Source organism: Carcharodon carcharias, chromosome 7 (genome assembly GCF_017639515.1).
Source record: "Carcharodon carcharias isolate sCarCar2 chromosome 7, sCarCar2.pri, whole genome shotgun sequence".
Lineage (NCBI taxonomy): Eukaryota > Metazoa > Chordata > Chondrichthyes > Lamniformes > Lamnidae > Carcharodon > Carcharodon carcharias.
In genome coordinates, this window is record NC_054473.1 from 124,488,128 (window position 1) to 124,511,140 (window position 23,013).

A 23,013-nucleotide genomic window follows, 5' to 3' on the forward strand; every position below is an offset into this window, starting at 1 on the left:
TCTTGGACCTGATATCCCACTAGTTTGAGCAGATTAGTTTCATGTATTACATATTTTCCCTGTTTCAGTGGCTAAACTGTGACATTTTCTCCACAGTGGCTACTATTTAGAGTCTCTGTGTGTATGTGTGTGTATATGCACCATCTGTTTCCTATTTAAACAGCCTTTTAGTTTCTGAATGCTGGAAAAGAGTGGATTATGTGAATGGAAACCAAAGCTCTCTTCATGATATTTATCTAGCTGCACCACACTCTCATTCCAGCAAAGTGGGGTGGGGAGTTAGATAGTCCAGTCACACGCAAGCCTCCGTGAGATAAGTGAATAGCTGGCAGATGTCTTGGCGCCACCAGGCAGAATGACAGACGTATGGCAGAAAGAAGCATGAAGCAAGATGTGTTAAATGGTTCAGATTAAAATGCAAAGGGTCCTCAGTTTTGGTCAGAACAATCTGTCAGTTCCCAGGGCAGTATGTTGTGATTAAGGGCTTTACTTGTATCGATCTTTTCATTGGGAAGATTGGTTGTGTGGCCACGTACAGAACATTCAACCTTTCCAGTTTGGTTGTGGAAAATTATTTTTCCATCCAATGGACCCTTGAGTGAGCAGTTTCCACTTCATTCTAATAGCTAAAGTGTTATTTTGGGACTAGGTTTGAAATGATGCATGTCGAACACATTAACATACAGAGCATCTTATATGTTTTCCTTCTTAGAAATTACAACTAATGACGACCCTCATGGAATTGAGCTTTTATTTAAATAAGATTTGAACTACCAACCTAACCTCTATGGCTGAGATTGGTTTGAAACCCATTGGATATCATAAGGAAAGAAAAAACTTGCATTTATGCAGTACCTTTAACAAACTTAGGAACATCCTAGAGTGCTTTACAATCAGTGTAGTATGTTTGCTGAAGTGTAGCCAATATTATAACGTGGGAAACGCAGCAGCCAATTTGCACACAGCAAGCTCCCACAAACAGCAATGTGATAATGACCAGATAATCTATTTTAATGATGCTGATAGAAGGGTAAATATTGGCCATGACACTGGGGCTAACTTCCCTGCTCATCTTCAAAATAGTACCACATGATCTTTATGTCTGCTAGAGAGGGCAGGTGGGATTGTAGTTTAATGTCTCATTCGCAAAATGGCATCTTCAACAGTGCAGCGCACCTTTCATACAGCATTGAATCCACAACCTTCTCCATCAGAGACGAGAGTGTTTGCGCTTAGTCACACCTAACACACCCTCAACCATGAACAGAACTGATGCATAAAGTTGTTGTTTCAGGGTTTATTTAAGAAGGAGTTGGATTGATGTTTATATTGGAGTAGGACTGAGTATTATCGAGAGATTGCGGTGGATTTTCAGCTGGTCACCAGGGTGTGAAGCTGGGTTTGCACATCAGTTGCCCATTAATAGAAAATCAGCATCACTAAAATAGATTATCTAGTCAATATCACATTGCTGTTTGTGGGAGCTTGCTCGAAATGTTAGCTCTGTCTTCCTCTCCACAGATGCTGTCAGACCTGCTGAGCTTTTCCAGCTATTTTTGTTTGTATTTCAGATTTCCAGTATCTGCAGTATTTTGCTTTTATTTTAGCTGATTTCTATTGTTGTTGATTTCAAATTTGAAGAGGTGATTAGTCTTGGTTTTTAAGGAGGACTTCTACAGCTTTGAAGTACTGTGAAAGAAAGAGCTAGAAAAAGAAACTAGTGAAGCTTAATTGCAACACTTGCTCTTGCTGTTATGTTTTTAGCTGCAGACACTTGGGGGGTGGGGGAGTTTGAACCCTAGGATGGGTGGGTTGGGAATGGATGGGATGGGGAACATTTTCAAACTCCCCAACCTGCCTCCAATCTGCAATTCTGGTTTTAACAGAGACAGGCAGGGATGGCAATGAATCCTCTCTCTGGAGTCACAGAAATCGTGCCTCCATTTTAGTTGGATTTTTAATTCCAATGCATGGAGGCTGGAGATTTCAGTAGGCAACAGGGTAAGTTAAATGCCTTTTGCAGCACTGCCTGTGGACCAGGAGAGTCAGAACAATCAATCCAGGCCCAACAAGCTTACCAACAGAGGATTGGAGCCCTGCAGTTGGCTAACCTCTCCCTGCTGTGACGTCTGTCTGACCCTCCTTGGCAAATATCCAATTTGCTTTTTACTGCCCTCCCATGCCCCCTACCACTCCTCCCCGTCCCTCAAAACTCCACAGTTGTCAGACCTGCCTGACATCTGCCCCCCAGCCACTTTACTGCACGACAGGCAGTTAGCTCATCAAACTGTCAGACGGGTAACCTATTGAAAACATTTAAAAGATGTCCTGCGATTTAATTATTTTCTGTAGGACATCCAGGAGGAAACCCTTACAGCCGAGATTGCTGTCATTAAAGTCTCCGCACCCCCACTTTCTTCCTGGCTCTAAGTAAATAGCAGGACCTTGACTTTGGTCACTATGACAAAGACCAGTTTTTTTTTTCAGGCTTTATTTCGTGAATTGAATTTAAATTCTGCTGTTTTTGTGATGGGACTTGAACCCCTATTTCTGGATCAAGCCTCTGGAGTACTCATCCAGTAACAAAAAGGATTGTAAAGGAGTAAGATTTTCATTGAGTCAGATCGTGGGAATAATGGATTTGAAACTGGACCTGGGCCATTCTGTGGCAAAGAATGAAAGCACCTTAAGAGACTGGGGAATGGCTCAGCTCTTTGGATCTTTTAGATAACAGGGGCAAATCAGCACTAAAACAGCACAATGGGACAATGCATTTTATTTTCCATTTGAGATTATTGCAAGTTCAGAAAAAGTGAACTCTTTTTGTTGTTTTACTTCAGATGAATTACTTAGCGATATTCCCCAGAAGGAAAAATTTTTTTTTGTTGCAGATATCCCCAGCATGGAGACAGTGAATGTTTTCCAAGCTATGTAGGCTTTCTGTTCAAAGTGAGAAATGCAGAAGAGGGAATTTCCTGAAGCCTTAGAGAGGAAGTTGCCATAGCACTGGTTTGGGAATTTAATTTTAATGTTTAATGTAATTAGAGTTTTTGAGCTATGAAATAAAAATATGCATATGGAATACAAAGGGAAGGGAAGTACCCCAGCCCCCAACTTTACAATGCATCAAATTAATCATTGGCTATAACGGAAATCATTTGGTACTACTACAGATTGCTGCAGTTCTGGATTTTATTCCTATTCTGATCCATGGTTTAATCTAATCTGTCAAACAGAGGTTAATTTTTGCTTGAGGTGAGGGAAAAGAGAGCAATCTCATTCATGAATGAGCCGCTAGGAGTAACGTTGAACCTCCCCATTTATTCAATGGATGGTTAACAATCCTGTAGGACTTTGGAAAGCATTTAGGAGACTCAACTGCTTTATATTATTAAAATTAACCTTGCTTAGGGCATGCACTTCCTGTCCACAGATCTTTGATTTCTGTTGCCTAAAGCCTGTCACGCACTTGTATCACTGGTTACCATCATAAACTGTTATGTCAACATTTCCTACTCCGTTTTGCTATTTCAACCGTCATTTTATTTTTAATATTCTTTCACTGGATGTGGCGGTCGTTGGCAGTGCCAGCATTTTATTGCCCATCCCTAATTGCCCTTGAGAAGGTGGTGAACTGCCTTTCTGAATACAACCAAGTGGTTTGCTAGGCCATTTAGAGGGCAGTTAAGGATCAACCGCATTGCTGTGGACCTGGAACCACATGTAGATTAGACTGGATCAAGATGGCAGCTTTCCTTCACTTGAAAGACATTAGGAACCAGACATGTTTTACAATAATCCAGTAGTTTTATGGTCACCAGTACTGGTGTTAGTTCTTTTATTGCAGGTTTACTAATTAATTGAATTTAAATTCTCCATCTCCCATGGTGGGATTTGAACTGCCCTCTGAAATGACCCAGCAAGCTCTTCAGTCATCTGAATTAATAGTCCAGTAACATAGGCCAGAATTTTACGCTCCCCGCTTTTTAGGCGGGGTGGGGGGGAGCGTGAAATGGTAGGGACGGATTCCCTCTGGGTTCCTGCCCACGCTACCTACACAGCGATTTTACGCTGGGGCAGACAAGGTCTCGGACGGGAAGCCTGTCCTTGCCCCAATTGAGGACCTTAACCCCACCATCCAAAAAATTCAGGCCATAATCACATGACCATATCCTGTTTCATGACATGATGTTGTTGTAGGTTTTGCCACTCGGAGGCTTTACAAAGCAAGTTTCTGCAGTCTTCCAACTCCATCAATCACCATTTTGTTTACTTAAAAAAAAAGTTCAACAGTCCATAGGGAATTTATGGGAATACATGTGAGAACATAAGAAATAAGAGCCAGAGTAGGCCATTTGTCCCTTCAAGCCTGATCCACCATTCAATAAGCTCATGTATCTCCACTTTCCAAAACTACCTCATATCCCTTAATTCTCTTAGTATCCAAAAACCTATCGATCATTGTCTCAAAAATGCTGAATGACTGAACAACCACAGCTCTCTGAGGTAGAAAATTCCAAAGAATTCTAACCTTTTGAGTGAAGAAATTTCTCCTCATCTCAATCCTAAATGGTTGACCCCGTATTCGAGACTCCCCAACCAGGGGAAACATTTTCTCATCATCTGCCCTGTCAAGCTCTTAATAATTTTATATGTTTCAATTAGACCATCTTTCACTCTTCTAAACTACAGGGAAATGGACCTATTCTACTCAATCCCTCCTCACAAGACAAACCCCTCATCCTAGGAACCGGTTTTGGGATCTTTCATTGCACTGCTTCTGGGGGAAATATGTCCTTCCTTAGGTAAGGGGATCAAAACTGTACACAGTACTCCGGGTATACCTCATTAATGCCCTGTACAATTGTAGTAAAATTTTCTCTTGTGCTCTAATCCCTATGTAATGCAAGCTAACATACCATTTGTCTTCGTAAATGCTTGCTGTGCCTTCATATTAACTTTCTGTGAGTCATGCACTAGAACATCCAAGTCCCTCGGACCACTTTCAGTCTCTCATCACTCAAAAAATAGTCTGTTTTTAAAATTTTTTCCTACCACTGTGGATAACTTCACACTTTGTCACATTTTATTCCATCTGCCATATTCTTGCCCACTCAACCAACCTGCCTAAATCTCTTTGGTGGTGTATTCATGTGTTATCACTAGATCTCACCAGCACAATTAGGAATCACTAAACAATGTATTTACTTGTTAAAGTAACTCCCTCCATTTTTCTTCCTACCTCTATTGTGGTTCTGCCGGCCACTCTCAGTATCTTGACCAGGTGACTATTATCCGAGAAGACAAGTGTCTGTCTAAGCTTATGTGTCATCTTGCACATCTTAGACCAGACATGTATTTTACTGTAATTGTTATCTATGTGAAAGATTAAATTACAAGAAGAGGGAGTGAGAGAGAGAGGAATATGCTACAGGAAGAGGGAAAGAGGTATGCTGTACAAGGAGAAAAAGGATTACATTACAGGGAAAGGGAGAGAGAGAGGAATGATCTACAAGGAGAGGGCTGAGTGGAAAGGTGAGACAACAATTCATCCACAGACGTGGGAATGGGAGGAAGCTCTGAGATAACTTGTCCTGTACATCTATACTGCCCCTTTGCAGTGGCCAGATGCCTGATTACATGCAAGTGCAAACAGAGCAAGTAAAGCTTGGCAGAATAAAATATTTCTCACGCAGCCAAAACTTTGTTCCAACATGGTAATATTTCTAATTCAGTGCTTTGAGATCATTAGTCAGATGTTTCCTGTAACCTTTGCAGTCAACCTTTCCTGGGAACATTTCTTGCTGCTGCTCTGAAATGGGCTGCTCGGATTGGTGCAGTGTGACAACAGCCCGTTCTGAATCTTCAAGCCCACAAAATTCCAACCAGCAGAAGCAGCCAGTAATAAGCAAGTCTGTGGAGCTCCTTTCCTGTGCAAAGAGTGATAGAGGCAGGGTCATTGAGTATTTTTCAGGCAGAGCTAGATAGATTCTTGACTGACGAGACAATCAAACGGTATTGGGGTAGGCAGGATAGTGGCATCGAGGCCACAAACAGATCAGCCATGATTTTATTTGAATATCAGAGCAGGCTCAAGGGGCTGAGTGGCCTCACTTGCGTGTTTGTACGCTCATAAAACTGAGGGCAGACTCTGCGAGATTGGAGTTGCAGTTGGGACAACCCTGGATGAAGAAAGCAGACAAGGCGCCAAAAATGAATAACCAAATGAGTACTGTTCTCTGCTTTGAATGCTATTCCAAAATGGGGCCACCTTCACATTTTCTGACACAGATTTCCTCTTGGACGATGGATTATTTTGAAAGCTGCAGAGCTAGTACTGGATTTGTAATCCGACTCACTTTCCAGGCACCCAGGGGAGCAAGTGGGCAGATATTAAGGGCTGTCGGTTTTGAAGGATCTTTTTTAACATATGTGATGCACTTAGCAAGAGAGAGCTGTTCTCACATGAAGCAAAATCTCTTGAGGGTTCCAGTTTCAGGTTAGTCAGAGACTGTTGGCAGAGCCTTCAGAAGCTCTGTGTGCCGCACCAGCCTTCCAAGGATTCTCTAATGGAGCCTTTGCAAAACAGCCTGAGCAGTGGAGAACGACTGCAGAGTAATCTGATAGCCTGGACCACCACCAGTATTACATTAATCATAGAGCTTTTATCGCTGACTAAAATTGGCATGTAACAAATCAATAACAATCCTATCGTTTCAGTAGAACATAACTGCACAATATCTAAATATTTGATACACTTTTAATAATTAATGAGCAGTAGGGTCAGCCGTTTTCATTTCTTCCATAAAGTATTATCAAAGTAAAGAATTAAACAAGAACATAAGAAATGGGAGCAGGAGTAGGCCATTCAGCCCTTTGAGCCTGCTCTGCCATTCAGAAAGATCATGGCTGATCTAATTGTGTCTTGAATTCCACATTCCCATCTACCCCCAATAATCTTTGATTTCCTTGCCTAACAAGAATTTGTCTAGCTATGCCTTAAAAATATTCAGTGATACCTCCTCCACTGCCTTCTGAGGCAGAGAGTTCCAAAGTCGGACAACGCTCTGAGAGAAAAAACGTCTCTTCATCTCTGTCCTAAGAGGGCAACCCCTAATTTTAAAACAGTGCCCCCTAGCTCAGGACTCACCCACAGGAGGAAACATCATTTACATGTCCACCTTGTCATGACCGTTCAAGACCTTATATACTTCAATCGTGTCACCCCTCACTCTTCTAAACTCCAGTGGAAACAAGCCCAATCTGTCTAACTTTTCCTCATAAGACAAACCGTTCATTCCAGGTATCAATCTAGTAAACCTCCTCTGAACCGCCTCCAATGCATTTACATCCTTCCCTTAATAAAGAGACCAAAACTGAACATAGTATTCGAGGTGTGGTCTCACCAGTGCCCTGTATAACTGAAGCATAACATCTTTACTTTCATATTCAATTCCTCTCGTAATAAAGGATAGCATTCTATTAGCATTCTTAATTATTTGCTGTAGCTGCATACTAACTTTTTGTGACTCATACCAGAACATCTAGATCCCTTTGCACCTCAGAATTCTGCAATCGTTCTCCATTTAGGTAATACTCTATTTTTTTTATTTTTCCTGCCAAAGTGAACAACTTCAAATTTTCTCACACTACACTCCATTTGCCAGAGTTTTGCCCACTCACTCATATTATCTATACCCATCTGCAACCTCCGCATGTCCTCTTCACAACATACTTTATTACCTATCTTTTTGTCATCTGCAAATTTAGCTACCATGCCATCTCTCCCCTCAACTAAGTCATTGATGTAAATTTTAAAAAGTTAAGGCTCGAACACAGACCCCTGGGGAACTCCACTCATCACATCCTGCCAATCAGAAAAAGACCCATTTATGCATATTCTCTGTTTTCTGCCAGCCAGCCAATCTTCTACCTGTGCTAATATGTTACCCCCTACACTATGAGCTTTTATTTTCTGTAATAACCTTTGATGTGGCACCTTATCAAATGCCTTCTGGAAATCCAAGTACAGTACATCTACAATCTCCCCTCTATCCACAGCACATGCTACTCCTTCAAAAAACTCCAATAAATTGGTTAAACATGATTTCCCTTTCACAAAACTATGCTGATTCGTCTGATTACCTTGAGTTTTTCTAAGTGCCCAGCTATAACCCCCTTAATGATCGATGTTAACAATTTTCCCATGACAGACATCAAGCTAAAATTGTTGAAAGCTCAAGTCTTTCTCTCTCTGTGGCACTGTTCAATGTAAGCAATCAATAGTCTTCTAAAGATCACAGCTCTAGTCAGTTCTGTTTTGAATATGGTTTTGAGTTGAAGTTTCAGTGACACAGTAAAAGTGTTGGAGCTGCCTCTACACTAAGGCTGTATCTTAGTGGTGTCTGATAATGGTGAGGTTTGTCGTCACTTCATCCATGTGTCCATGCACCCTTTCCCTTAAATACATATATATCACACAGAAAACCTTTCACATGGGAACAGCCACTCTTTGTTAACAGAAATATATGTATGTTAATAACCCTCTGCATGTCCATACGTTCATGTATACCCAATGCTCCATATGTCCATGTCCAGCCAATCCTCCGTATGTCCATGTACAGCCAATCCTCCGTACGTCCATGTACAGCCAATCCTCCATGTATACTCAATCCTTTCCCATATCTATGCATCCATGTACATCCAACCTCTCCCCCACATCCATACATACTTGTACATCCAACCCTTTCAGCATCCAGATGTGTACACTCAATCCTTCCCACAAGTATACACATGCACACCACCTAACCCTCCCCTACCTATGCACATTTGATATACTTTCCTCTCACATCACCATTATGGTTTTCTATTGGGTGCTTCACCTGTGCACTGTGACCTAACTGGGTAAATAGTTTGGTGAGATTGCATGGTGTGAATGCTATGTGACAAATTGAGGGGTCCAAGCTCATTCCAGACTATCTTATACTTCGATACTGCACCATCAACTGTACTTGTAGAATTTTAGGATCCTAACTGCTCAAAGCTTTTTTTAAGAATTAAGAAGGAACAAATATTTGCTTCTATTATTTTGCAAAAAAGCTAAATCTCTTTTAACATCTGAGGGGCATTTTGTTTTAAAAAAGATTACTAGGGCAACAAAAATTCATTCCATTCTTTGCTATTTATATCTCTTAAATAAAAGTATAAGATACAGGAACATTGTAGAGTCGGATGGGCTTCTAGATTTGATGAGTAACATGTTGCACATTAAAGCAGAAACATAAAGCTTTAGGAACTGATTAACTTTGTCATGAGACTGAACCCGATAAAATGCTTACAGTTAACTTGTACATGCATGTGAGCACGAATGTGCGTGCCCTTGTGCATGTGTTGCTGTCTGTCTGTGTGCCCATGTTTGTTTTCTGGCTCCAGGACAATCTTTCCTGTCACTGCATCAACAATAGACAGGATACGTGGCAAAGGAAGCCACCAGGTGTTGCTTAGCAACAAGGCAGCAATAGGCAACAGCAGCAAAAGTTCATTTCCTAAGTTATCTCCTTCCAATTACGTTAGTAAATAGTTTTCTGGGACATCTATATTTTTATTTAATCCAGTGAAGTATTGTTGGTTCTGGGTGAGTGAATATATCATTTGGTGTCTCCTCGTTTTGACAGTTACTGACGGATGTTATGAAATAGATGCTGCTATTTCTAGGCTTGCAAACCAGAATAAAATGATAAATATCTGGGAAGCAAGGCTGTGAGCCTGGAATTCAGAAGTAGTTGCTGCAAATTCGTAGAGAGAAACATTTGAATTGTGGAATCTGTCAGAAGAAGTGGGACTCCATACCTGAAACCCATCTTCTCTCTTTAAGGATGCTGAAGGGCCTGCTGTGTATTTCCAGAATGTTCTGTTTAAATAGATATCTGGCAGTGGTTACATACTTTTTATATCTCTCTTATGGTCAAACTAATGAAGAGGGATTGAAATCTGAATCCATTATGGTCATTCATTAACTCCCTGTCCAAAATAACCCTTCCCCTCTATTTGTCCATCATTTGGAAATCTCAGGAGTCAATTAGGTTAACATAAGACCATGAGAAATAACAGGAGTGAGAAATCCACCCCCCTGAGCCTGCTCCATCATTGAATAACATCGTGGTTAATCTTCCACCTCAATTCCCCTTGATCCCCATCCCTTGACTCACTTAGAGTTCAACAGCCTTGAATATGTTCAATGGTGGAACATCTGTGGAGTAGAGAATTCCAAAGATTCACAACCCCTTGAGCGAAGAAATGTTGCCTCATCTCAGTCCTAAGTGATTGGCCCCTTATCCTGAGATTGTGCCCATGTTCTAGATTTCCCAGTCAGAAGATATGACCTCTGTGTCTACCCTGCTAAATCCTCTCAGATTCTTATATTTTAATGAAATCACATGGGGCAATACCTGCATTCTAAATACTGCATCCCTTAAGATGGCTATCTTTGGCACTTCAAAGGCTGAGGGATGGTGGGCATAAAGTCGTGGACTCAGTTCTTGTCCGGTGCTCAGTATTCAAATAATTCTACCTTCATAACTTGTGGAACACCAGAGTTTCTCTGCAGGCAATGAATCTGGGACAAATAAGTTTTTGTTAGTTTGTAAAGATTGTGTAACCCTGGCGCTGGGTTGCTATCTTTTATCCTGTCCTGTTATGTTGTTATTAGTTTCTTTTTTTGCTGATTTGTGAATTAAAATTAAAATGTGCCTTCACTGGGCTGTACCACTGTGGGATAGCCATGTTCTGCATTGTGCATGAATTGGTTCACCTGACTCACAAAGAAGCATTATCATTTTTTCTGATATAACCACTGAGGATGCCAGCAGATCACTTTTCCAGTAGATTTCAGGATTATTTACTACACAGCATTCCATGGCATTTACTTTTGGTTAGCTACTACACAGTAATTGGCAATTTACCAGTTGAACAGCTGCTCACCTAAAGTGTTTTTAAGAATGTACCTAATTTTTATAATCAGCTTGCTTTCTGGCCTGCCACATAGAAACATCCCCAGGACAAAAAGTTGCTTTTAATGAGAGGGAAACTGTTACGGGCAATGTTAAGATCACCTGGGCCTCTTACACTGAAGGGTCCAAGCAAATTGCTGCCTATTCCGGGCCCTGCACCTGTGATTCTCCGCAAATCGACACTATAAAGGGCCTGTCTTGGCCGTTAGTTCTGACCGGATGCCTCACCTTATAAGAACATCCTTTGACGAGCTGTGTCAGGCCGCAAACAGATTAGTCAGCTTTGACTGTTTTGCTGCAAGTTCCTCTTTTAGTAATGCAGGCACAGATTAGATTCAGTAAAGCCAGAAAGAAACACAATCACAGGCAGAATCTGTTGTGAGCCAGAATGCCTTAGACAGTCTGTGCACTGTAAACACACTGCAAAATTAATAGTCCACAAAGTGTTTCTTATTGGCAAATTATTAAAGCAGGCGTGAGGTGTGACAGGGAATCATTGGTCATTTAGGACATAAGCAAGCATTTAATTCAGCATAACAATAAATAAAATCAAAATATCTGCAGAAAGATGTTTGGAATTTATGCAGCTTTAACAAACAGGATTGTAAATGTGACTGTCACCTTTGCTCTGCCCTAGATATCTGGAGCCTGGGAGTGATCCTCTATATGCTGGTGTGTGGATACCCACCTTTCCACGAGGTTAATGATAGCGAGACTCTCACCATGATCATGGACTGTCGCTACACAGTCCCACAGCACATCTCTGCTGACTGCAGGAAGTAAGTACTGTGCTCCTCTGGGATTGCGCATTCAATGTTTTCTCTGTTTACTGTTGTTGCTTTACCATGGTCTCTTGTCATGCCATTGAATGGCAACTTCCCCAGGGAGGGATGGTAATGCCCAAATAACCATTCTAATCCCTGTGCCTGGAAGCTGCACTGCCTTTGTCTTAGATCTTTCCCCTAAGTCATGTACTACCACTCCTGGGAGTAAATGCTGGGGATGCAATGTGCTGGTCCATCTCAGAAGACTGTTTTAGCTGCATTTATGTGACAGAGACCTGCTTCTTGGTTTCCACTGGAGACACTTGCTGACTGCTGCCCGACCCAAAGTGACTCTTCCTCTGATTCCTGCTGGAGGTGAGTTACTCACCACAGAATTCCTCACCTTTGTCCTGCCCTTGTAGTGTTTATATAGCTGGTCCATTTAAATTTCTGGTCAATGGTATCCCACAGGATGTTGATAGTGGGGGATTCAAGATGGCAATGCCATCAAACGTCAAGGAGAGGGATGACAAGATTGTCTTTTGTTGGAGGTGGTCATTACCTGACATTTGTGTGGCGCGAATGTTACTTGCCGCGAATCAGCCCAAGCCCGAATGTTGTGCAGGTCTTGCTGCTTGTGGGCACGGACTGCTTCAGCATCTGAGGAATTGTAAATGGAACTGAATGCTGCAATAATCAACAAACCCCCCACCACCCTCCCCCCTAACTCTGAACTAATGATGGAGAGAAAGTAATTGATGAAGCATTTGAAGATGATTTATGCTAGTCCCACCATTGCATATTGCTTTTCAATTGGGAAAAGTATTTAGTTAATTCATTATCAGTGAAACAATGTTATAAAATAGTGAACCCAGGTGAGTATTTTTAAATGTGTGCTAAGCTGCGAGAGGCTTTGTTATGTTTACTTACTATTATGGTGGTGATGGGATTGCCAAACCTTCAACATTGTCCTGGAATGTCCAGAAACTAAGGATTAATCTCCTGGGCACTGAGTGAATGACCCAGGAAGAAAACCAAAAGGACAATGGAAAAATGTGTTTTGTTCACTTTGATTTTGTTAATTAGTAATTGGAGATGAAGGACAAGCTTGTTTGCATGGGCCGTTGGAGGTGGGAAGTCATGTGATGAAGCCGCCAGTAATTCTTCCAGCCAGAGTTGGCAACCTGATATCGTTGCTTGGTCCGTTTCACCTTTGCTGATTCCTTCGTATTGGCTTTTTCCCAGTCTTACTTAGAATCGATGAGACCTCTTCAGAATTGGCTGTGCTGAGTCAAATTGTTCAAAGCCATTTTGCACCACTCAGTGATTCGGTAACGCCAGGTCCTTGACCTGCTAGAAACATCAACACAGATAGATGGAGCTTCCAATTTCTGCTATTTTTTTTGCTTTTGCAACAGATTCAAAATTAGCTAGGCCAAGATGAACCAAAATTCTGTATAAGATCCAATTGATGCTTGCCGTTAGTGGAGACATTGATTTTTTTTCCCCCAATTTCTGAAAGTGTTATTTTTTTTCTGAAATATTTCTTCAGAGGACTGGCATTTCTTAATGGCTATTTCACTGCTTGCTGTATTAGGTCTGACGTTTGTTCCTTCAGGACTCATCACAAGGGAAATCAGGCGTAGTGATGTGACATAAGCTATCAAGACACCCACCATTAGTGTTCTGATGGTTACATTGTGTACTCTATATCGTGTACAAACCAGGTTCACGGTACCTCCCATCATGTAGAATTCAGGCATCAGTGCCCATTTAAGATTGGTGGACTCGCCACCCTTTCCGCATGCCCTCCCCTCCGTGCATGACTGGGTCAAAGTCCTTAAATAACATAATAGAAACCAGCTGTCCGGTTGAATTGTAAGACAAAACTAATATAATGTGGGGATTGGGGGGGAGGTGAATAAACCCTGTCTACAACACACTTGGCATTGACATGGTGGAAGCTCATTAAACTGCATTAGGCCCTAATATTGTCAATTATGTCCGGCTGGAGACTCTTTAAAGAGGGGTTATTAGGGATGCTGCAAAGCCCATGTGATTCCACGGCCTTACTCCCAGCCTGTTTGGAGTGTTCAGAAACAGTTAGTAAATGTCCAGAAGCATTCTTGCACTGTTCCCATGGCAACCATGACTCGCTGTTTCACAGAGTGCATTCATCCTTGCTAATTTTAACAGGTTAGTTCAAATAACTTAACATGGCAATTGTTTAGAATAATGTGTGGGTTGAGTGAGCCACCCCTGACCATTTAAAAGGAGAGGCAAATCTAAAGTGCGGTTGTACATTAAAATTTTCATCTGCAGTTACTTCCTTGGCTGCAGTACATGAGATTTCTGGAGCTCTGTGTATCCAGTGATTGCTTATCTACCTTTTTATCTCCCCTTTACACATGCCGAGGCCTGCTTTGAAATAAGGAAACAATGATTGAGGTTAATTCTTGATTAGGCGTGTCAGTGAGGGTAGCCCACAGGTTGACAATACTCAGCTTCTCTCGCCCTCCCCGCACCTCCGTTCTGCCCCATCTCCGAACCTGCTCCCAAAACCATACGGTAATCCTCGCCTGTCTAGGAAATTTAGAGATCTGTCTCCAACCTGTGGTGGCATGTTTTTGAGCTTATGTTCATGAGGTGTCAGCTTTCATTCAGTAGTAGCACTCCTACCTCTGATTCAGAAGGTTGTGTATTCAGGCCCCATTCTAGAGACTTAAATACATAATCTAAACTGATATTCCAGTGCAGCACTGAGGGAGTGCTGTACTGTCAGAGGTGCCATATTTCAGATGAGGCATTGAGTCTGCCCTCTTAGGTGGATGTCGGGGATTCCACCACACTACTTGAAAGAGAGCAGGGAAGCTCTCCCAAGGATCTTGCCAACATTTATTCCTCAGCCAACTCCACATGAAAAGCAGATTATCTGATCATCAATGTAGGAGCTTGCTGCGTGCAAATTGGCTGCCATGGTTCCTACGTTACAACAGTGATAAATTGATTATGAAGTGATTTGCGACTTATGGAAAGGCGCTATGTAAATACTTGTTTCTCCCTAGGTTAATGTATGCCTATCAGAAGATTCTATACCTATTTCTGACTCGACTTTTCAAGGAGAATTTCAGACCACCTGTTCAAATCTGAATGGATTTGCAGTAGTTCAATGATAGTGACCAGTGCAGTCACAATCAGTGCAGAATGAACTTTTAAAAAGTGGGAATTAAAGGTCCAGTTATATGACAGATACCAATCTGACACAGCAGAGTGCCACAGGTAGCACTGGTAGCTCCAGTGCCATTGCCCACCGATGGCACTGTTTCGAATGCAGATGAATGTTTAATATTAGGAGAGCACAGCATTAGCTGTTTGCTAACAGAAAAAAGAAATTGAAAATTTGCGGCTGGTCCAATGTCCCTTTATAAACTTAGTTTGCACTGGACTGTAGTTATACCATAGTGAGTGCCTGGCTCAAGTGGTGTAACAGTGTCTCCTAGTGTCAATCATGCACTTCTTATGTTAAATAAATATGGTCCACAGACCAATCACAGACCCTGAGTCATGCTGCTAGGTTTGCACTGATGTGCGTACGTTGGCAAAAAAACGAATCTTCAACTGGCCCAAGGATTTTTTAGGGTCTTGGTGGACTTGTGCTGAATTACTGCTGTAATGTCTGGCTTCTGAGCTCTCTATATCCAATTCTCTCTCTCCTAATTGTTAAGCTGCTGCTTTGAGCAACAAAAACAGAATGTGGCAGATAAAGCCGTAGACTTTTCACATTTCATAGAATGCCCCATCAGATCCCAGAGTGCAGCATATCTGGGTTGCTTGGCATCACAGTCCAGGGTGGTTGAATTGCTCTGGTGTGTTCTAAGAGTGAAGCAGCCGGTGGCAGTCACGGCTGGTTATTGGTATTGTAACATGTTTTAAACACTCACTGCCTGACCTGTGAGAGTACATGTGCAACAGGGCCTGGAAATCCAATCAGTTTGCTGTAAATGGGGGCAATAGAGAGTGGCCCTTCAGTTCACTGTAAAATGATAGTCTTAGTCTGGATGTTAAATTGTCCTAAATATCAGAGTGTTCTGAAGTTGAGGTGATGTGACTGAGCCCTATCTAGTTTTATAGTACGGTATGGATTAAAGATGATCCGCAATGGAACTGAAACTCAACGTGGAATTGGAGTATGAAGTAAGCTTCTCAAATGTTGCACCATGCCTGTGAGGTCTGCAGATCCTTTTCCTTACAGCACCTGTTGATATTTCTTCTGTCATCAGTTGCAGCCGTGCTAATCTGACCCCCTTTCTGATTCCTACAGTGAGACATGGTAGCCTACTCATACCAGATAGAATATTCTTCTCAACCCTCTTCACTTTGGGCAGATAGTAAAAGAGGGCTGGGGACAGAAACCTGAGCAATCCCATACTTGGACAGGAGGTTTGTCCACACATTAGGTTTGATTTGAATAGGAGTTAAAAAGCAGGGCTGACACTCCATTGCCGCGCTGAAGGAAAACTGCATTGTCGGTGGTGCTGTCTTTTGGATGAGATGTTACACTGAGGTCCTGTCTGCTCACTTAGCTGGTTGAAAAAGATCCCATGGCACTATTTCGATGAAGGGCAGGGGCGTTATCCCCGGTGTCCTGGCTAATACCTCAATCAATGTCACTAAAACAGATTATCTGCTAATTATCACATTGCTGTTTGTGGGAGTTTGCTGTGCACAAATTGGCTGCCACATTTCCTACATTATAACAGTGACTACACTTCAATAATACTACATCGGCTGTAAAGCACTTTGAGACATCTGGTGGTCATGAAAGGTGCTATATAAATTCAAGCCTTTCTTCTTTAGAGGATGAGACTTAGTTCTAGCTAAAGCACTTTGCAGGAAAACCACTATTTATCAACCTGAGGGAAAAATAATCTGATCATAAATCTTCCTAATGATCGATTCTGTTCTTCCACGTTCAAGAATTCAGACCTGTGGCAAAGTAAAGCTTGATTAAGACTCTAAGAGGGCCTAAATTTACTGCTAACTTTCCTACTTTTCCCTGCTCTTTCCCTGTCATCATTCCTTTCGAAGGAGTTGCCTTGTACAGTGCTGCATAGTGCCGGCTGTGGCTGCTTTTGCTATACTTCCTGGCTGTGGTGTAGTTGAAGTTGGCGATTTCCCTGTTTGTGTTCAGCTTCCTACACCAGAGGAAGTTGGCTGTGTGAGGGCTAACCTAACGGTGTGTACTGAGCAAGCATTTCCGCTGATTGACAGTCTACAGAGTTGTGAGGTGTGAACCACAGTTTGGTTGCCTTAGTAACAGAGTTCCAGGCATCTCAGCCAACGTTATGTGAAACTTGAAATAAGGTAACAACTATAAACCTTGGGGCAGGGGGTGGGGGGTGGGGGGGGTGTGTGGGGGTGATGGGGGTGGAGTGGGGGGGAGGGGGGGTGCCCTAAGTGTTCACTTCATATCGATGACCAACGTATGGCTGGATTAATTGGCCTAGCATCAAGTGACCGGTTTCAGCCCTGAGAAAGTGATAGATGTTTTGCTATGTTCTTTGAAGCTTTAATAATTAATGGCTTTATAAAAATGACATGCACTTTATTTTATTTCTGAGCCACTACTTCCAAGTGTTTTACGTCTTGTTCTAAAAATACATCATTGCCCAATCTCTCAGAACTTTAAAATAATGGTTTAAGGTGGTGGGAGTGGAGCAAGGGGAATCAATTTTAAATGGTTATATTTTTAATAGATCCTGGACCCCCACAAGGACTTCCTAATCTCAGCTGGGCTGTAGCTGAATAGAAATATCTGATGCAGAAGGAAAACAAGTCCTCACAGGCTCAAGGACGCACCCTAGTGGTTGGTTGCAGGATATGGCAGTAGGCCTGTTCCATCACATCAGCCTCCTCTCCTGTTTATCTAGAAAATGGAACAGAAATAAGTGGAGAAAATGTGTGGGGTTTTTTTGTTATTGAGTAATAAAATGGTGAGCCTACAATTTTTCTTGAAATCCAAGTGCTCTGCCAGCACTAAACAATTCTTACAAAAATCCCAACCCAACACCATTTATTTATGGAGTCACCTGATCAGAAGTGCCAGATGACAATAAATGTCTGATTGCTCACACAACAGCTTTTCTGTCAGGAGTTGATAGTACTATGTGTGGGAATTGAAACTCTCAGCTATTTACTGTAAAAGACTGATCTCCATTCACATATCATAGAGTTGCGGAATGGTCTCTGAGGATTGGGACTGAAATTGACTGTGAGAGAAGCTCTAATTTCAGAGAAAATGAAACAGCATCCTGCTGTGTTTCTAACCGTTTTCTGGTCATGGTAGGGAATATACATCAGAAAAACAAGTGAAGGTTACCCAGTTCTAACAGAAAGGAAAAGAATAGAAAAACCTGGCACAATATGTTTGTGGTTGGACCTCACCCAGCTAATGATTGCTAGATGTGGAGAATAGCTGTGGATTGATCTGTGGATACCAATCAATTCATCACATTAAATTCCTGCATCCCTGTGGCTGAAATTTGCTGGGTGGCATCTATGGGGTCACTGACAGGTAACTACGTTCCTTGAAGTGCTGATCCTTCCTGGAGTACGGTTCCATGGGTGCCAGCTACTCTCCTGTGTCTCATCTGAGCGGTCATTCATTGTACCCAAGCCTCAGTGGCAAGTGCGGGTACATTATTCGACTGTGCATCATGCCTGAGCTCGCCACTGTCCTTGCTCAATATTAACCTATGAATGCTTTCCCTCAGGATTCCTTGCAGCAAGCACTAAACTCATCCCTATTTTTTCCCTGTTGTCCACTCCTATTCCTAACCAGGGAAATGACAGACAATGGTAGCTCCCCTGTTGTAACTGAGCTCAGCTAACCTGATATAGACTGGGCCTCAAACCTGGGACATTCCTGGTTCATCCAGTTCAGTACTACACCAGGCAGCTTCTCTCCCCACTGAACCATCATTACGTCTGAAGTGGGGATGTTCACCGATAATTGAACAATGTTCAACACCATTCGCGACTCCTCAGATGCAGAAGCAGTCCATGTCTAAATGCAACAAGACCTGGACAATATCCAGGCTTGGGCTGACAAGTGGCAAATAACATACATGCCACACAAGTGCCAGGCAATGACAATCTCCAAGAAGAGAAAATCTAATTATCACCCATTGACACTCAATGGCATTACCATCGTTGAATCCCCCATATCAGCATTCTGGGGATTACCATTGACCAGAAACTGAACTGGGCTAGCCATATAAATATTGTGGCTACAAGAGCAGGTCAGAGGCTAGGAATCTTGTGGTGAGTAACGCACCTCCTGACTCCCCAAAGCCTTTCCACCAGCTACAAGGCACAAGTCAGGGGTGTGATGGAATACTCCCCACTCGCCTGGATGAGTGCAGCTCCTACAACACTCAAGAAGCTCAACATCATCCTGGACAAAGCAGCCCACTTGATTGGCACCACATCCACAAACATTGACTCCCCCCATCACTGACACACAGTAGCAGCAGTGTGTACCATCTACAAGATGCACTGCAGAAACTCACCAAGGCCCCTTAGATACCTTCCAAACCCGACCGCTACCGTCTAGAAGGATAGAGGCAGCAGACACATGGGAACATTACCACTTGCAAGTTCCCATCCAAGTCACTCACCATCCTGACCTGGAACTATATCGCTGTTCCTTCACTGTCGCTGGGTCAAAATCCTGGAATATCCTTCTTGGAACAGCACTGTGGGTGTACCTACAGCATATGGACTGCAGTGGTTCAAGAAGGCAGCTCACCACCACTTTCTCAAGGGCAATTAGGGAAGGGCAATAAATGCAGGCCCAGCCAATGAAGCCCTGGTCCCATGAATGAATTAAATTTGCTTAAGACAGCAAATAGCTTTGAGCAGTAGCCAATTAGGAATTATGTAGACACTTGGAGAAGGGCAATCTGTCGCTCCTGAACAAACCCACTGTTTAGTGGCTTCCTGTGTTGATAGCTGCAGAATAGATGGAAACGTTTTGCTGCAGTGCTCTGTGGAGTTGAGAAGAAATTGTCACTGGAAGTGTAAACTGTTGGGACTCATGTTGTGAGTTAGCTTTGTGGCGTTGACTTGCATCCTGTGGAGGAAGAAAAGCTGTTGGTAAAAAAGAAAAACTGCATTTATATTGCGCCTTTCACAATCTCTGGATGTCCCTAAGTGCTTTACAAGCAATGAAGTATTTTTTAAGTGTAGTTGATGTTGTAAAGTAGGAAACGCGGTGGCCAATTTGCGCATAGTAAGCTCTCACAAACAACAGTGTGACCACGACCAGATAATATGTTTTTTTGGTGACCTTTTTGAGGGATAAATATTGGCCAAGACAATGGGGATAGCTCCTCTGCTCCTCTTCAAAATATCACCATACACATTTTTATGTCCACCTGAGAGATCAGACAGGGTTTTATGTCTTATCCAATAGACAATATTCCATATGATTCACAGTGACAGCTAACTAAAATAATTTCAGCATGAAGACGGTGCCTTTTACCACTGACATGAATAGACAGCGTGAAGGCTGAGTTGAAAGCCTGGATCATGAGATTGAGTCAGCAATTGACTCGCACTAATCTGACAGGCTGCTATCTGAGGGGCTTAAAGCACTTTGAAAAGGACCTGCAGCTCACCACAAACTGCTTTTGTACCTTCTGATAGCCCACTGAATGTGATTTTAAATTGAATCACATGACAGGCTGACTAAATGCCAGATCTGATCTTCTGTCCTGCAAGTCCGTCGCAGACTGCCTTTCGACATTCAGATCATGAATCTGTCATGTGTGAGGTCTTGAATCATTACTGCAGCTGTGCCAGGGCAATGATCAGGTTTAAAGCAGTTCTGTGGAGCAGGGCAGGGAGGCTATTTTTACCAGTGGCACTGAGGCATTGGTAAAGGATTATTGAGATTGAGCGAGTAGTCCAAGACTTCGAGATAAGGAATGGATTTCTGATTCTCAGCACTCCAGCAAAGGGAAGGCAGCATTTAGGTCTTTCTTAGTTGACTTAAGCAGTCAATCTGTGAAGCAATAGATAGCACCTATTGTGCTGGTGTCAATGGTCACAAAGCTTACTACTCCCAAGGTCTTGTGTGTTGTCAAAGTGTAACAGCTGAAGCACAAGGGAAGCATTACAATCTATTGGAATGTGAAGGTTCTGTGACAAGCAGGATGTCCTAATACTAGAAAGCAGAAGTTACCTTGATAGCAGAGGGTGGATTCTCGGCCAGAGTAATGGTGCATGTCAGGCAAAAATCAGCCTCCAGGTTCTGTCCTGATAGTGGCACTAGTTGAAGTGTCCTCGAACATAAATATTGCATAAATCTTCCTGTCCTGGCCAACCATCCATCAACCAACATCAATAAAACAAATCACTGGGTCATTATCTCAGTGCTGTTCAGGGAAGCTTGCTGTGGCTAAGTGAGCTGCCATGTTTTCCAATATCACATGACTATTCTTCAGTGATATTTAATTGGCTGTAAAGCACTTTGGGACAATCTGAGGACAGCTTCTTTCTTTACTTTGTTTCTCTCTCCCCTCTCTTTCTCTCTCTCTCTCTCTCTGTCTGTCAAGTTCCACATTTGAACCTCCAAGGTACTATACACCACACTGCACAGTGTCAGCCGATTCATGTTGTTTTTCTGTTCAAGCCTATTCTTCCACTATGGCCCTAACAGGATCCCCTCCCTCTCCCAGGTAATAGCCTATGGTCCTGGATGGGACCCTCTATCCACACTATACCCTGACATAATCCTTCCCTAACTGGCTACTTGTTATCAAGAAAGGCAGCCAGCAGGGACACCTACCCACCTCGCCATGCCACTCCCCACTCTGTGTATTTATCATGCCTATGCGTAATTTTGCAGCCCATTGCCAACTGGTAAAAGCTCTGGAAATTTTTATGAGCTGCAGCTTGTTTGAGGGTGTAGCTGTGTTTCTGGTTTTGACAGCAGTTTGGTCGAATCAGTGTTGAAGGTTTGAAAAAGCTGGGAGTGGCATAAAAATGAGTGTAACAAAAACTGGCATAACTTGCACCATTTTTTAATACCACACCAAGAAGTTGTTGATCGTCAATGGTGAAAATCGACATTTCCCCATACTTACGCTGTCATTTTGTTACAAGTTTCAATGGAGTTCTGGGCCAGTGTTCACTAATTCCATCACTCAATGGGCAGGATTTTCTGCCTGTCGGGTGGGTGGGCCTGACCCAATCTCTGGCGGGCGGGGAGTCGATCCCTACTGGAGAAGTGGGCCGTGCCGCCATTTTACGTGGGCGGGCCAATTAAGGCCCACCCAGCATGACTCACGCCCGGCGGCAAGTGCTGTAAGTGCAGCCTCAGGGAGATCGCTTCCACTTTGAAAAATATTAAAAATAGAAAAAAAATTCCCTAACATGTCCCTCTCATGTGACAATGTCACATGAGATGGGACATGTTCATAATTTACTTAATAACTTTATCAAAATTTTTAAAACCCTGCATGAAACCTCATCCCGCTGGTGGATGAGGTTTCATGTTTTCTCTATTTGCCGCCAGGGTTCCTGGCCAACCCGCCAACCTTAAGGTTGGATGGGCAGGTCCTTTAATTGGTTAAATGATCCTGTCAATGGCCTCAATTGGCCATTGACAGGTCGGCAGGCGAACAGCTGATTTGCTGTGCCCCCACCTTCCTGAAAATTTAAATGGGGCAGGATGATGTCTGGGGTTCCACCCGACATTATCCCACATCATTTTACGTGTCAGTGAGCAAGCCCCGCCCCCTGCTCACCAGCAAAATTCTGCCCAATGTCTTTTTTTACATTTTATTTAAGTGGTTCTTACTTCTTGTGACTTACTAAAAAGTCTGGGCTTTTAAATTCTAGTAACATATAGAAGTGAACTATTTAATACAAATCCATGCATTAAATTGAAGCCATCACACTGTCAATGTTCATTGTCTAGATTATGGGACTATTTAAAGATGGCTCACTCCTGTAAGGGACTTTAGTGGGCAATAGTGTCATTGATGTGTACAATCTGAAAAGGTAGCTTGCCTAGATATGAATAGAATAAATCCCTCGCTGGGGGAAAAGCCTATTTTTGTCTGAGTGTTATGGAGATAGGATAAAAACATCAAAGGGTTCACTGATTCATTCTTACTCACTTGGTGAGTAAGGTATCCTGTGTAATTAAGGCTGCAGCATTCAGACGATCT

General features: G+C 42.6%; 1 protein-coding gene across 1 annotated transcript in view; it reads left to right on the forward strand.

Moving 5' to 3' along the window:
* Nucleotides 1–23,013, forward strand: part of snrkb (SNF related kinase b) — a 113,736-nt gene that overhangs the window by 68,250 nt on the left and 22,473 nt on the right. The window contains exon 3 of the mRNA XM_041192534.1: nt 11,647–11,788. Coding sequence (XP_041048468.1) covers nt 11,647–11,788 — 142 coding nt within the window. The remainder of the gene's footprint in view (nt 1–11,646; nt 11,789–23,013) is intronic.